At 56.8% G+C, this 13904-nt stretch overlaps 2 protein-coding genes across 2 annotated transcripts in view; one reads left to right on the top strand and one right to left on the bottom strand.

Moving 5' to 3' along the window:
* The window catches only part of WDPCP (WD repeat containing planar cell polarity effector), a 100655-nt gene extending 98568 nt beyond the window's left edge, over nt 1–2087 (top strand). Inside the window, exon 17 of the mRNA XM_062489469.1 lies at nt 2037–2087. Coding sequence (XP_062345453.1) covers nt 2037–2087 — 51 coding nt within the window. The remainder of the gene's footprint in view (nt 1–2036) is intronic.
* Nucleotides 2088–8217: 6130 nt separating this feature from the next.
* On the bottom strand, nt 8218–11005 carry OTX1 (orthodenticle homeobox 1). The gene is made up of 3 exons (XM_062489470.1): nt 10331–11005; nt 9653–9804; nt 8218–8976 (listed from the first exon to the last, which is right to left on the bottom strand). Exons 1-3 carry the CDS (start codon nt 10425–10427, stop codon nt 8218–8220), a joined length of 1008 nt encoding a protein of 335 aa, XP_062345454.1. The 5' UTR covers nt 10428–11005.
* Between the last annotated feature and the right edge of the window lie 2899 nt (nt 11006–13904).

Below are 13904 nucleotides of genomic sequence, written 5' to 3' on the forward strand. Positions count from 1 at the left end.
ATCTTTTATTGCCGGGGTGCTACAGCACAGAAGATGCAGATATCAGAAGGATTCCATTCATCACCAGTCTTCAGCCTTTGATTAACATTAAATACCTCTACAGGCTTCATGCCGCTTCACAGGCTTCCCACGCGACACCACCAGGTCTGCTTTAGTGTGACCAGAGAGGTTTGCAAATAAGACTTTTTTTTTAAGTATTCTTTTTTTTTTTAAAAGCAAGTAGGTAGGTCTGCAGGGCTGGGTTCTTGTTCACATCTCCCCAGACAGAAGCACTAATCACTAATCACAAACCCAGGTCAGATACCCACCTGATGCATTCCGGACCCTGCGCCTTGAGCAACGGGGATCTACTCAAATCACCTTGAACTCTTACCTGATCAAAGATAGTCTGGGGTCTTTTTCCAGCCTTCCCACATACTCTCTTCATCCCCAGAGCAACGACCAGCAGAAACCCCTCTGCAAAAGGCCCTGACACAGCTCTAGGGACAAAAGATCCACCCCTTCCATACCTTCAACCACTGATGCTTCTCAGGGCTTTACTGAAGAAAAAAAATCGTATTTTTTGAAGCCTTCAACGAATGCTGTTTAGAAAGCAAGTAGAGCCCACAGAATGTTTGAAGTCACCCAAAACCCAAGGCACATACACACAGCCCCACCATGAAGGCTGCTACCTAGTAAGGTACTTCATAACCTCCTTGAAGAGAGGGGTGCCTTTACTAAGCAGAAGACTCAGTGGTGAAGCTGTGCTTCACATTTCCACAGTGGAATAACCTGGTGGGGTCTGGGATGCAAGCCCTGGTTCGGGTGAGACATCAGGGACACTTTCATTTCACCTTCAAAATACAAGGGGTTGTATTTCACCAGGGCCACCTCTCACCATCTCCCTGCAAGAGAAGAGCCAAGCCATGGGCTAGAACCTGTACAGAGTTTGTTCAGAGTCATTGCACTTTTACTGCTCCCTCCGTGCTGAGGTAGGGAAGTCTGCTGGTTTGGAGGGAGATCTCTATCTCTGTGGTGAAGTGCACATGCCATGAGATGGAGCTGCTGCTCTGGTAAAGGTTCCTTGTGAAGCTGCAAGAGTTTAGGGATTTTTTTTTTTTTTTCATCTTTCCTGAAGTCAAGGAGACAGGGAGTCACTCACAGGAGTCCTGTCCACCTTCACCAGTGCTCCCACAGCTTGGCACAGCCCTGACAGCCACCTCCTGGGGCCAAGCCCACCCCCTCTTCCCATGCCAGCCACTGTGTTTTGCCCTCTGAGACAGGACAAACACACGTTTCCCTTTGTTTCCAGCTCCACACCTAGTTTTTTTCTTTGCATCATGAAGGGCTGGCTACTCATCTGTAATTCAAAAGAAAGCAATGACTCACTAGGCTACATCGCTTTCCAAGGCAAAGCATTTCATGCATTTCGCAGGCACGCTAGCCCGGGTTATGAAATAACCTCTGCTGGTGGCACACATTCTCCCCATCACCATGTCCCTTGCAAAACCAGAGGGCTCAGGCTTCCACCCTGCAGAGGCACAGAGTGCAGGACGGGGGGGTTGTGCTTAAATCACGCATTTGCATTGTGAGAGGGATGCAAAATGCCATCCCCGCTTTAAAACCTGGCTGGCCACGCGCTGGCATTAACCCAGCCTAATTAAAAGGTAGCAAAAACCTGAAGTTTCACTTTTGCCAATAAGCTTCCAAGCACCAGGTGAGGGGTCTCAAAGGCAGGTGGAGCCTCAGCTGCCAGCCCCTCACATCCCAGGGGACACCATGCACAGCCCCTGGAGCTGCAGCCACCTGGTTTTTCCCAGGAACAGCAGGGCAGGGGGGTGTGAAGAGGCTTAAAATAAGATGAGAAATGCCTGACCTTGAATGATAGGTCAGGCTTCACCATGTTGGGGCTACATCCTTCATTCCCAGGCTAAAGTGGGACAGTGTTTACAATTGTGTCTTCTCCTTGGGTTGGGGTAGTGTTTTGATACCTGTGTTTCCATCCCCCAGTGCCTCTCCCTGCAGCCTGCCTGATCCTGCCTGTCTTTCCCCTACAGGAGACTGGAGGCAGCGGGTCTCTGCAAATTGTTCACTTTGGGCTGGTGTGACCGAGCTGCCAAAGCAGAGAAGAAGAGACCTCACCGAGGTGGTGAAGCTCACAGGAGGTCCTTCAGCAAACTTCTAACCAGCCCTGGATCCAACCACTGGCAGATGACAAAACACCAGGCTTAGAAAATATCCTGTTCTTAGACCTCCAGACTATTTCTGAGTTCATACTGATACGTCCATGCACAAAGTGTTTGCTTGTGGAGGGCAATTTGGTGACATTTTCATCAACTATGTCAAAAAAGCAAGTAATTGTCAATTCCCATTTACTATACAAACTCAGTGCTGAAAAATGTGGTGGGGTTTCTTGCATGAATCCATAAGCTTTTCAGGAGAAAGTCTATAATTCTCTATGCATTATATGTTTTTACAATCTTCACTTGGAAGCAGATTTGAATTTCCACTTAAGGCTCTGAAAACTGTCCTATTGAGATACCAGCAGATAAGATCTTCACTCAGGATACCTCTGTGAAAGAGCAGCCTTTCACAGTCGGCAGCATTTTTCAAAGAATGCTCTCAATTTTCATATCTAGATATATCATTTTAGTTGAATAACCATTATTTTGCCTTGAAAAAAAAGATGCAGAGCCTCTTAAGCATCATTCTATTGGAGTCCAGATTTTAATCTGCCTCCTCTAACCACAAAGAGAAAATGCACTGAGAAGGGTACCTGTGCCAGCCCTCTCTATTTTTTTTTTTCTGGCAGTAAAGAGGGGAGAGCATCATCATGGGTCCTTCCTCCCACCACCTGATGGAGCCCAGAGTGTAGGAGCATGGATGTTTTCTGCTCTGTCCTAGGCACATATGTGGATTAATTTTGAGCTTTTTGGGGAGCACTGGGTGGTTGAAACCTAAAGCCAGTGAGCTTCTTGAAGGTGGTTTCATGTGGTGAGCAAATCCGTACGGTGGACTGAAAATGAAAGCACAATTCAAAAAAAAAAAAAAAAAAAAAAAAAAGCCCCACAAGCCATAAGAAGCATTTCATTACCAAAAAATCTGCTTTTATCCAAATAAAATATTTACAGTCCATTTCCCCCTGTGAGTCAAAATTCTGCTGCTTGATGGGTGATTTTGGTTGCACCGTTCCGGAACTTCATCCCAATCTACACCTTTCCACGCATGTATTCAAAAGAGATGCTTTGGCTCGAGGTTTGAAGGGAGCCAAGGGGTTGCAGCCCGTAGGGTTTTGTACACTCAACAGGGAAAAACAAATAAAGAGAGCTTTGAAACAGAGCAGCTGCTGCCTCTCCTCGACACGCTGAGCCGAGGTGGCGACGGCCGAGCTCGGAGAGGAGCGTGCCTTTAACATCCCACGGATTGAAACTGAATTTCTGGAAAACACACGGCCCAGTGCTGGACCGTGGTGATGGGGGGCTTGTTCTGCCTAAGAGGCTGCGACACATCGCCTTGCCATACAGCTATTTTGCTGAATTGCAGCCATATTTCTGTCAGTACAAGTGATGGTCTATATGAGGGATTAATCTGACACCAGACAGTGATTCTTAATCCTTCAGTATATCATAATCTATTTACTTTGCATGCTAAGAGGATTTCAGCTTAAAAATATACAGGAAGCGGTACTAGAAATGTACATAAGGTCCAGAATGCCATTTCCTAAAATCGCAGGTTTTCATAAAAAAAAGTCTTCACGTGGTTTTCTTGGAAAAGTCCTGTGTGTCCAGGGGATTAAAAAAAAAAAAAAAAAAAAAAGGTGTTGAATAGGGATTTAACACGAAATAGGCAGATGTTTCCCTTTAGGCTTCAGCCCTGTGACCATTTTCACCCTCCTCCTTACCCAGAGCATTTTGTGCTCGGCAGTGCGACATGAAAGGAGAGCTCTGCTGTACAGCAGCTTCCTCAGCTAGGAGGTTCACCTGCAGACTTTTCACTGACAAAAATCAAAACAGGTTTAGAACCAGCATGGGATTTTATGTGCATTAATTGCTGCTCAAAGTGTGTGAATTAGCAGCAACTGGCTAACACGGAGGTCAGTGCAGAGAAAACCACAAGCCAGTAGTTCCTTATTCAGCTGTAATCACCTGTTTTCTCTGCTCCCTGCCAGGAAAGCTGCCTACAAAATAGCTGTAATAAGTCGTGTTAGTGGGCACAACTTCTGCAACTTAAAACAGAATTTTTCGTTATAATTCCTTAATAATTTAAGTCATGCTCGGCCATAATGGTTTGAGTTCCCACAGCACGTCCTACACCCAAAAGAGGAGTTGATCACCCCAGCCAGCAGCAACCCTGTCCAGCCTCTTCCCACCTCTGCGTGGCCCACTGGGGGTGTTGCCATCCCCACCTGTCCCATCTCCCTGAACAGCAAAGCAGGGATCACAGCTCAGAGCAAATGCTTTGATAACAGCAAAATGGATTATTCCAGGTCCATGAAGCACCAGCGTAAAAGCTAAGGGCAGCCCCAGCTGGGGAATGTTCTCCCCTCTGTCCCTCCTCCTGCTCACCCCAAATCTCGGCCCTTCAGTTCCCGGCAGGAAAGCCCCAGGTGCCTTTGGAGCAGGCACTCCGTGCAGAGGCAGCTGCCGGCACTCGGGCAAGAGGCAGGAGCTGCTCCGGGCTGGCCGCAGCCTCCGAGCCCCGGACAGCTCCGTGTTCCAGCAGCAAGTGCTATTTTAATAAAAATAAATAAATAAATAAATACATAATGGTAGCCACGCAGCCAGCAGCCTTCTTGCTGGAGAGGTGAGGCACGAGCCAAGCAGGCAGCTCTCTCAGAACCGGGTTGCCCTGAAAAGCTTGGCAATCCTGCTGGTGCCTGCCCCTGGAGCCGGGCACCAGGCACGGTGCCACCTTACCTGCCATGACTCATGCTCAGGGTGGCACTGCCTGCACCAGCCTCGAGGCAGCCCACAGTGGGAGAAGTTTCCAAAATACGGAGGGTGCTGGGGCCCCCCCCCAAACCCAGACATGGCCCTTCCCAGCCCGTGCTCGCCCACCAAGAGGGGGGAAGTCAAGTCTTGACCGCCCTGTGGGCATTAAAAAAAAAAAAAAAAAAAAAAAAAAGAAACATTGAAACAAGCATTGAGGGCACAGTCATGATTTGGGCTGTGCCCAAATCAATGGGCTCAGCCTCAGGGCTCTTCTGTGCCTCCAAAGCCACCTGCGCTCAGCAGCCAGCTTCAACACCATGCTCCAGGTCTGTGTGAGAGGGACAGGAAAATGCCCAAAGTGCAGTGTGGGAGTTACTGGATGAACCACTGACCAGTGGCACCTGGTGTTTCTGGTGCCTAAATCGGGGGGGGGGGGGGGGGGGGGAAGGGGGAAAGTGAGGGGGCACGAACATCCCTTGGAGTCCAACACCCCAAAGCAGAGCCCAGCCCCACTGTGGGGCACTGAATGAAGAGGTTTGGGACAACATCACCAAGGCTCCCCTCTTGGCCGTGTCTCTGAGCATCACTGATTTACTGAGTTACAGTGGAACACAACTTGTAAGGATGATGAGGTGTGCATCATTTCTGTTTAAAGAAGACAAAAGGTGTGTGTCTGTGGGATTGTGTGTTATACACCTGCTGGATCTTATCTCTCATGTGCTCACTTAATATGGGAGGACAACTCCGGTTCATTTTGTGCCCAGCACAAGTCTCTTTATTTTTTTTTTTTCACTGCCCCAGGAGGGCTGTGGTAACTTTTTCCCCTTTAGAGGAAAGGCTTGGGGATGTGTAGACTGATGCACCTGGACCCAGCACAAGTGGCCCTCACTCAAGCTGCCTGTACAGCCACACTTTGGCGATTGCAGAAGAGAACAATTATTTTATAGTAGAGGTACAGATATATTTCTTGAAAAACACATATCTTTCATCTATATGTACGCACAGAAGGACACAACAAGGAAAAGAGCCACTGAAAGGAAAATCCCCTAACATTGACTCAGTCGCTCGTCCCCTCCCACAGCTCCCTGTTGCACCGAAGGGTGCGGAGGCCACCCCCGCCTCGGGGCTCTGCCGTGAACGGGACCCTGGAAGGTTGCACTGGGGCTGGCGCGGGTGGCTCCTGGGGCTGATCCCGCTGTTTTCCAGCCGCAGCATCGCAGTGCCAGCCCCGTTCGCTCTCCACCAGGATGCTGGGACGGGAAAGCGGGGGAAGGTGGTGCGGGAAGGGGGACGTGAAACCCTCCCCAAAGCAGCCGCGGGGAGCACTGGCACCACTCACCCCACCACGGTCACCACTGCCGAAGCTGCCTGGGGACACTAGGGATGGGGACACACCGAGCCGCCCCGGAGCTCCCAGATGCAGTGGGAACTACTGCAGGACCACAGGGATGGGAATTTGGGGATGGTCCCCGAGCAGAGCGCATCAATGGCCCAAGCAGGGGAGCCCGCGGGTCCAGGCATCCCCGGTCCTGTGCAAGTGGGAACAGCCCCGGAAACACCAGGCAGCTTCCAACAACTGAAGGGAAAGTCGTGGGGAGGGAGAGAGGGAAGAGAGGGGGAGACTGCGTCGAGAATAATAAAAAGAAAAAAATCATCTCTCTGTCCTCCTTGGCTGGACCGCAGCCGGCAGCTGAGGATGGTACAGTCGGGGCTCGGGGCTGGAAGCGCAGGGGCCGAACCCGCACAGAGGGACAGAGGTCGGGCTGGATGTCCGAGCAGCCCTCGCATCCCGTGCCTGGGCCACGAGTTTCCTGGGAGCGGGGGGAAGGAGGAATTTGCGGTTTCGGGCAGCGCTTGCCCGTCCCGTGAGTCCCATCGGCACCACGGAGCACCAATAAATCCGTAACCAATTAAGGGTCAATTAACGTAAGAGTGGGTCCCCAGCCCGCACCTGGAGAAGTGGCGCTGGGTCCCCCCTCCACAGAGCGCTCGCGAACTCATCACACACATCCCCATTCTGCTGGGAGCTCCCAAGAAATGTTTCCCTGCTCTTCACTCTCCCCAGGGAAGTTTTACGAGGAGAAGGAGGCGGGAGGGAGAAAGGAGGACACGACACCACTACATTTATTAGTTTAGATTTTATTGGGGTGGGTGGGAAAGAAAGGAGGGGGGTTGCCTTACAGTTGAAGGGGTTACGGCATCAAAAGTCACACGTACACTGTTCCTGGTCCCCGCTGCGGGGCAAAGCCTCCGGGAAGCACCGGCCCAGGCGGGGGAAGCAGGAACGCGGGGCTGCAGCCCCCGCCCGCCACAACGCACCGACCGACACAAGGGGCTCGAAACAACCAAAACGAAAACCGAACCAAAAGACACGCTCCGAAAAGCCGTGAGCCCCCCACTCCCCAGCCCCAAACCGGAGCTGCTTATCCCTGCAACCCTCCCCCCCCCAAAATAAACCAAAACTTTTTTTTGCAGCTTCTTTTTTTTTTTTCTTTCCTTTTATTTATTTTTCCAAAGGTTTTGGGTTTTTTTGGTCTGTAGGTTGCGGATCAGCTGGGCAGCCTTTCCCTCCCCCTTTGCCTCCCTTCTGGGCACCTTCCATGGTTGCTGCCTCTCCCCTCGCACTCAGCCCCAGGACGGCACAGCCAAGCTTGTGCAGAGCAGCCCTCGAGGATGGACGGAGGACATAAGACCGGGAAACATTCTTTTTTTTTTTTTTTTAGGGAAGAAAATTTAAATTTGAAATTTAAAAAGGTTTTTTTTATTTATTTATTTTTTCTTAACGTTCTGTTCCATGTTAGACTCTAGATAAATGCCAACCCAACAGCATCAACTAAAAATAATCGTGGTCACTGGAACGGACCGAGTATTTACATCATTCCCGCCGCTCCCCGCGGCAAGAGGCTGTACAGGGCTGGCGAGCCGGGGCTTCCACACCCGCAGGGGCTGAGGGTGCCCGCACAAAGCTGGGGGGCACTGGCAGGGCAGGAGCCAGCCTGCGCCTCTGCCCGGGGGGCAGCAGGGGACACGCTAGGCTTTTCAATCTTTCTTTCTTTTTTTTTTTTTTTTAACTCCTCTTCTGTTCCGTTTTAAAAAAATAATAATTATAATAAACCTGGTGGAGTGGTGCAGGAAGCAAATAAATATCAGTCAGTAGAGATGGGGGCGGCGGGAGCTCCCCAGGGCATCGCCACTGCTAACGAAGAGGGAGGAGGAGGAAGAGGAAGAGCCAGAGTCCTGCCCAGGAGGCGGTGGGGAGTCCCCGGGTGGGAGGTCAGTGGCAGCTTGGGGGGATGTGACCGGCCCCTCACAAGACCTGGAAGCGCCAGGACGCCTGGTCCTTGTAGTCAAGGCAGTCGGGAGAGTTGAAGTTGAGCTTCCAGGAGGCAGCAGCGGCAGCGGCGGGCTCCTTGTAGTCCAGGCAGTCGGAGGAATTGAAGGGCAGCCCTGTGCCGCCGTACCCTTGGTGGTGGTGGTGGTGGTGGTGATGGTGGTGGTGGCCCGAGCTCTGGCTCAGCGGGTGATGGTGATGGTGGCCCGGCACCGAGGAGGGCCCCATGGGGCTGAGCTGGTGAGGATGGTGGTGGGAGTGCATGGGCGCCAGGTAGGAGCTGCAATCCACGCCGCCGAAGTAGGACGAGGAGGGCGGCGCGGGGTAGCCCTGGCCGTACCCCCCTCCCTGGCTGTAGGACACGGGGTAGGAGGCGGAGGCGGCCGAGGCGGCGGGGCCGGCTCTCTGCATGCAGGAGGCGGCGGCCGGCGGCAGCGGCTCGGGCACCGAAACCCCCGCGGGAGCCGCGCCGGGAGAGATGGAAGCCGGGCTCCAGATGGACGACGCCGGGGTGCTGAGAGAGGCCGGGGCGCCCACCGGGGCTGAGGAGGCCGAGCTGGAGGAGGAAGACGAGGCGGAGCTGGAGGCCGCTGCCGGCGGCGTGAACTGCCCGCTGCTCTCCGAACCCGAGCTCTCCCGAGCGGGCGACGATTTCTTCTTGGCCGGACGGCTCTTGGCCCCGCCGCCGCTCTGCTGCTGCTGCCGGCACTTGGCGCGGCGGTTCTTGAACCAGACCTGCGGGGAGAAAACGGGGTGCGGGGGAGCAAGGAGCGTGGTGGGGCGAGCAGGGGCCCCGACAGCCCCGGGAGCTCTTCAGCCCGAGAGCTGCTCGGCCACCCTCACCCCGGCACCAGTTCTCGCAGTCCCCACTAACACTGCCCACCCCTTACATCCCCAAATACAATCCCATCCCTGCCTGGCAACCCGGCCACCCCACAGCCTTGCCAAAAAGCAAGGATGGCCAGGGTCAAAGCCTGTGGTGTCCCAGCTCTTGCATATCTCTGGCATAGAGACAAAATATGGATCTGGGGGACAGATCCTGCGTTGGGTGCTGCCTGCATATCCCACCCCCCTGGGTGTCCATTGACCAGTTCCCAAAGGGAATACCTCTGGGAAGCAACCCGGTGGTAGGGCTGCTATGCCTTGGAGCAAGTGGAGAGTAACAGAAAAATATTAATAAAAATAAAATGCATACGAGAGAATAATAATAATAAAAATAAAGATAAATGCTCCCTCTTTGGCTGAATGTCCCCACAGTGGGATGGACTAGCACATGGGAGCCCACACGCATCCCTGTCCTAAGGAAACAGGGATGAGTGCGCATGGATCAGGCGGTCTGAGCAGCGCCAGCTGAGCTGGGATGGTCCTGCATCCCACAGGGGTGCGGGGTTCCCCCACGCAGGTCCGGTACCTGAACTCGGGATTCGGGCAGGTTGATCTTCAAGGCGACCTCTTCCCGCATGAAGATGTCAGGGTAGCGGGTCTTGGCAAAGAGCGCCTCCAGCACGTCCAGCTGCGAGCGGGTGAAGGTGGTGCGCTCCCGCCGCTGCTTCCGCGGGGTGGCTGCGGGATGAGCACCACCACGCCGGTCACGCCGGGCCCCCACGCACCTCCCGCACGCCCCGGCAAGGGGGGAACCCCGGTGTCCCCGGGACAGGGGCCTGAGGAGCACCCTGAGAGCGGCAGCATCCCTGCGCACCCGCGGCTGCCGGACGCCGTCCCGCTGCGGGCAGGGAGAGGGGCACAGGGCTGGGGAAGGGTCAGGCCTGGCTCCAGAGGGAGCTACGGGGAGATTTCGTTGTGTCGAAATTAATTTATTTAATTTTTTTTTGTTGTTGTTGTTGTTCGATTTGAAAGTTCTTTCTCCTTAAAAATCCCATGGAAAACGAAGACACCCTGAGAACAGGGGCGGAATTCAGCTAGACCCCAATATCCCCAGGTATGGGTGCAGGGCAAACAACCAGCCCACAGCCCACCCTAAACCGTTCGGCCCCACCAGCTCCTCCAAACCCGCACGGATTGGAAGTTTTCCCCCTCCGCTTGCTGGAGGACGGGGGGACTGGGGGGGGCCGCGGTGCGCGGCACTCACCCGGATACCCCACGGAGGGATGCAGCAGATCCATGGCGGGGCCCGTCAGCCCCAGCCCATTCATGCCGTAAGGGGGCTGTTTGAGGTAAGACATCATGCTAGAAGCCGGGCAGTTTTCCTCCAAAGTCCCGCAGGAAAAAAAAAATCAAAAAAAAAAAATCAAAATCAAATCGAATGTATGGGGTGGGGAGGGGAAAATGAAAAGGAAAAAAAAAAAAACTGACAAAAAGAGTCCCCGAAAAAAAAAATCCCCAAAAAAGAGGCAAAAAATTTTAAAGCCAACGATAATTTTTAAAAAGAGCACAAAGTCGGTGCGAAAGGAGTTTTTTCGTTCCGTCTCGCCGTCACCGCCACGAGGTCCTCGAGAGATCGCAGGTGAAGTGAGAGAAAAATTAAAACGAAGGGGGGGAAAAAAAAAATCAAAATAACAACGAGGATCGAGAAACAGACGGATTTCTTCCCCGCGCAGAGGCGAGGCCGGAGCGCCTGGGGAGAGAGCGGAGAGAAGCGGGTGAGGCTTCGGCCGCCCGAGTGCAGCCGGGGGCTTCCTCTGGGCTGAGCCCACCCGGCGCGGGGGCTCCGCGCTGGCGGCTTCCGATTGTTAATTTTTATTATTATTTTATTTTAAACGAAGGCGAGTCGCGCGCAAGTGCCGAGAGGCAACAGTGCCCGGCGATCGGGAGAGATAAAGCAATTATTTAAAAAGATAATTGGATTAGGAATCAAAAGGAGGTATCAGAGGAGGGAAGTATAATTAATTTAAAAGCGAGCAGACGGGGACGTTTTAATTAGAAATGGATAAGAGTTAAAAAGGGGGGAAAGGAAAAAAAAAAGGAGCTCTACGGCAGCCGAGCGGGAGAAAGCGCTGGCAGCCTGGACGGGACAGCGGCGGGGCCCGCCCGGGGGGCTCCGGGAGGGCCGGCGGGGGGGGACACGGTACGAGACACCCGGCAGCGCCCGGGCTCGGGGGCAAAGTGCCTCAGACGAACGCGGAGGGGAGGAAGGAGCGGAGAGACCCCGGGCGGCCCCGTCGAGCCCCCGGGGCAGCCCCCGCTGCCGAGGCTGACACAGCTGCCCCCCAGCCGGGGGAATGGGGCACCCGGGCCGGGGATGCCGGGAGGGTTCGCGGTGCCCCCCGTAGGCCGGGCACAGGTCGGGTGGCACCGCCGGGACCCGGCGTTGCATAACTTTGTCGGGGACGCGGCGGAGCGGGCCCGTCCCGGGAGGAGAGAACGGAGGGGGGGGGGAAGAAAAGTGAAAAAAGAGGAGACGGGAAAGAGGAAAATCCCGAGATAGCCTCGGCCCGGCCGCGCTCACCACCCCTGCCCACGGCACCGCGGGCCCGCTACGCTCCGTCCCGGCCCCGCCGCCCGCCCCGTCGGTGAGCGCGGTGCCCACCGCCCCCGCCCGTCTCACCTGCGCGGCCACCTGCGGAGCGACAGCGACTGAGCGCCCGCCCGGCGGGGGCTGCGCGGGGCAGCGCGGGGCGGAGCGGGCGGGGGGCGCGGAGGGGGCGCGGCGGGGGGAGGGAGGAAGGGGGGCAGGCAGGTGAGAGGCGGGCTGGGGAGGGGGGCCGGGGGGGGCGCTGCCGGAGCCGAGCCGCGCACCCCCGACTTGTCGGGGTACCCCGCGTTACCTTGCCGGCGGCCCGCGCTGTCGGGGCGATGGAGCCGCGGCCCTGATGAGGATTGATCACCTACCCCCGGCCCTACCCTTGTATGTGCGCGCAAAGCAACTGCGTAACCAGCCCGGCGCCAATCCCTGGCCGCTCCCCGCCTGACTGACAGCCGCCCGGGCAATGGCAGCGCGGGGCGACGGCTCCTCCGCACCGCCCCGCGCCGCTCCGCGCTCCCCCGCGCACCGACCCCGGCGCCGCGGAGAACCGGCCGGCCGAGCGAGGGGCGCAGGGGGCCGGAGCGCAGGGCCCCGCGCAACCTCCGCGGAGAGGGCGGGTGGTGGGAATTGTTGGAGAAGTGCGGAAGAGGGAGGGTCGCTCCGCGCCCGCGCAGCTCTCCCCCCCCCTCCCTCGGGATGCTCCCCACGCCGCTCCGCGCCGCCCTCCCCGTCCCCGCCGGCCCCGGGGAGACCGCGGAAAAAGTTTCGCCTGCCGCCTTCGCCGGCGCGGAGGGCGCTCCTGGGGAGGGGAGGCGGTGTCGCGGTTCCCCCCCCCTCCCTCCGATGCCCGCAGGCTCTCCCAAACTTTGTGCTTTAAAATCCCAGTAAAACTACAGCGACCGCACATTTCCCCTCATGTCCCGAATTTAGGGGCTGCTGCGCGCCTCGGGGGGCGAGCGGGCGGGGAGAGGGGCGAGGGGACACCGGGCGCTCCGCGGGGCAGCGCTCCCCGCTCGAGTCGGCGGGGTCGGGGCGCGGCGGCCGCGCAGGCGGCGGAGCGGCCCCGGACCTCTGAAGAGGCTCCGGTGCGCGGCTTTTGTTGGTCTCCCCAAATCAACTCCCTCTAATTGCTGTGGAGCTGAAAGCGAGCTAATGTTCAAAGGCGCTGCCCGCCGGCCCCGATCGGAGTTCGGTCTCCCGGGGGGAAGACTTTCCCCCGCATTTTGTTGTTGTTGGAGTTTTTTTTTTTTTTCCCCCTTCTTTTCAAATCTTTTTTTTTTTTTTTTCCTGTGCGAGGAGGGAACCGTCTAAGCCGGTCAGGAGGGAGCCGATGAGTAGAGCGAAGGAGGTTAGCAAGCTGCTCCGCTCTCCCGCAAAAGTCAGCGACACGGGCACTTCTCCCCGTAACAAAGGCGCCGCGGCCCATTCACAAAAAAAGTAAAGGCAGTAGGAGGGAAGAGGAAGAGTTTGCGGGGGCAGTTCTCCCCCCTTCCAGCCCCTCTTCCCCGTTTTGCCCCAGTCCTGCCGGGGCAGTTCCTGGCTCGCTCCCCCCGCCCCCGCCGCCTTCCCATCACTTCGCCCCGCTGGGGCAGCCCCGGTCCTGTCGGGCAGCAGCCCCCTCCGCTCTCCCCCCGCCGCAGACACACACCAGGGGGTATCCATGCCCCCCCAAACCTCCCGCAAATCCCGCGGTTACCCAATCCCCAGCTGCGGACGCCTCCCCGCAGGCTTGGCCGGGGGCTGCGGGCAGGGCGAGCGCGGGGCTCGCCACCCCCGCGAGGTGACGGTCCCGGCGACTCCGACGCCCCGTTCCCTCGGCCGGACGGAGCCGGCGCCCTCCCCGCTGCGCCCAGGTAAGGTCGGCGGCAGGGCGGGAGCTGCGGGTGGGCGGGGGGCCGGGCTGCGCGACCCCGGCCCCGGCGAAGGGCAGGGGCAGTTCGGTCCGGCTGCGGGGCGGGGGAGAAAGACGGGGGGACACAACACACACACTTATTTTTCCCCCAGCCCAGCGACTGAGTTACTTTTTTCGCTTTTAAAGCTAGGCTCCGCCAGGAGGAGAGGATGCCCTCCCGCGGCCCCCCTCGCCCCGGGGGCAGCCCCGCGCTTCGGGGCCCAGCAGCTCCCGGTGCCCGGCCGGGCACGCAGCTCCTCGGGCTTTGCCCTCTCTCTCTCTCTCCCCTCCCGATCCTCCGCCGCTGTCCGCGGAGCCCCCGGTGTTTCCTGCCGTTCCCAGCCCCTG

The sequence above is a fragment of the Cinclus cinclus genome, chromosome 3, assembly GCF_963662255.1.
Source record: "Cinclus cinclus chromosome 3, bCinCin1.1, whole genome shotgun sequence".
Taxonomy (NCBI): Eukaryota; Metazoa; Chordata; class Aves; order Passeriformes; family Cinclidae; genus Cinclus; species Cinclus cinclus.

Excerpts from the sequence above, each read along its gene's own strand:
- OTX1 (XM_062489470.1), bottom strand. The coding sequence starts at position 10,427 with ATGATGTCTTACCTCAAACAGCCCCCTTACGGCATGAATGGGCTGGGG. Across the intron at positions 9,805-10,330 it reads TCCCTCCGTGGGGTATCCGG|CCACCCCGCGGAAGCAGCGG; the intron begins GTGAGTGCCGCG and ends CTCATCCCGCAG. Across the intron at positions 8,977-9,652 it reads TGCCCGAATCCCGAGTTCAG|GTCTGGTTCAAGAACCGCCG; the intron begins GTACCGGACCTG and ends TTCTCCCCGCAG.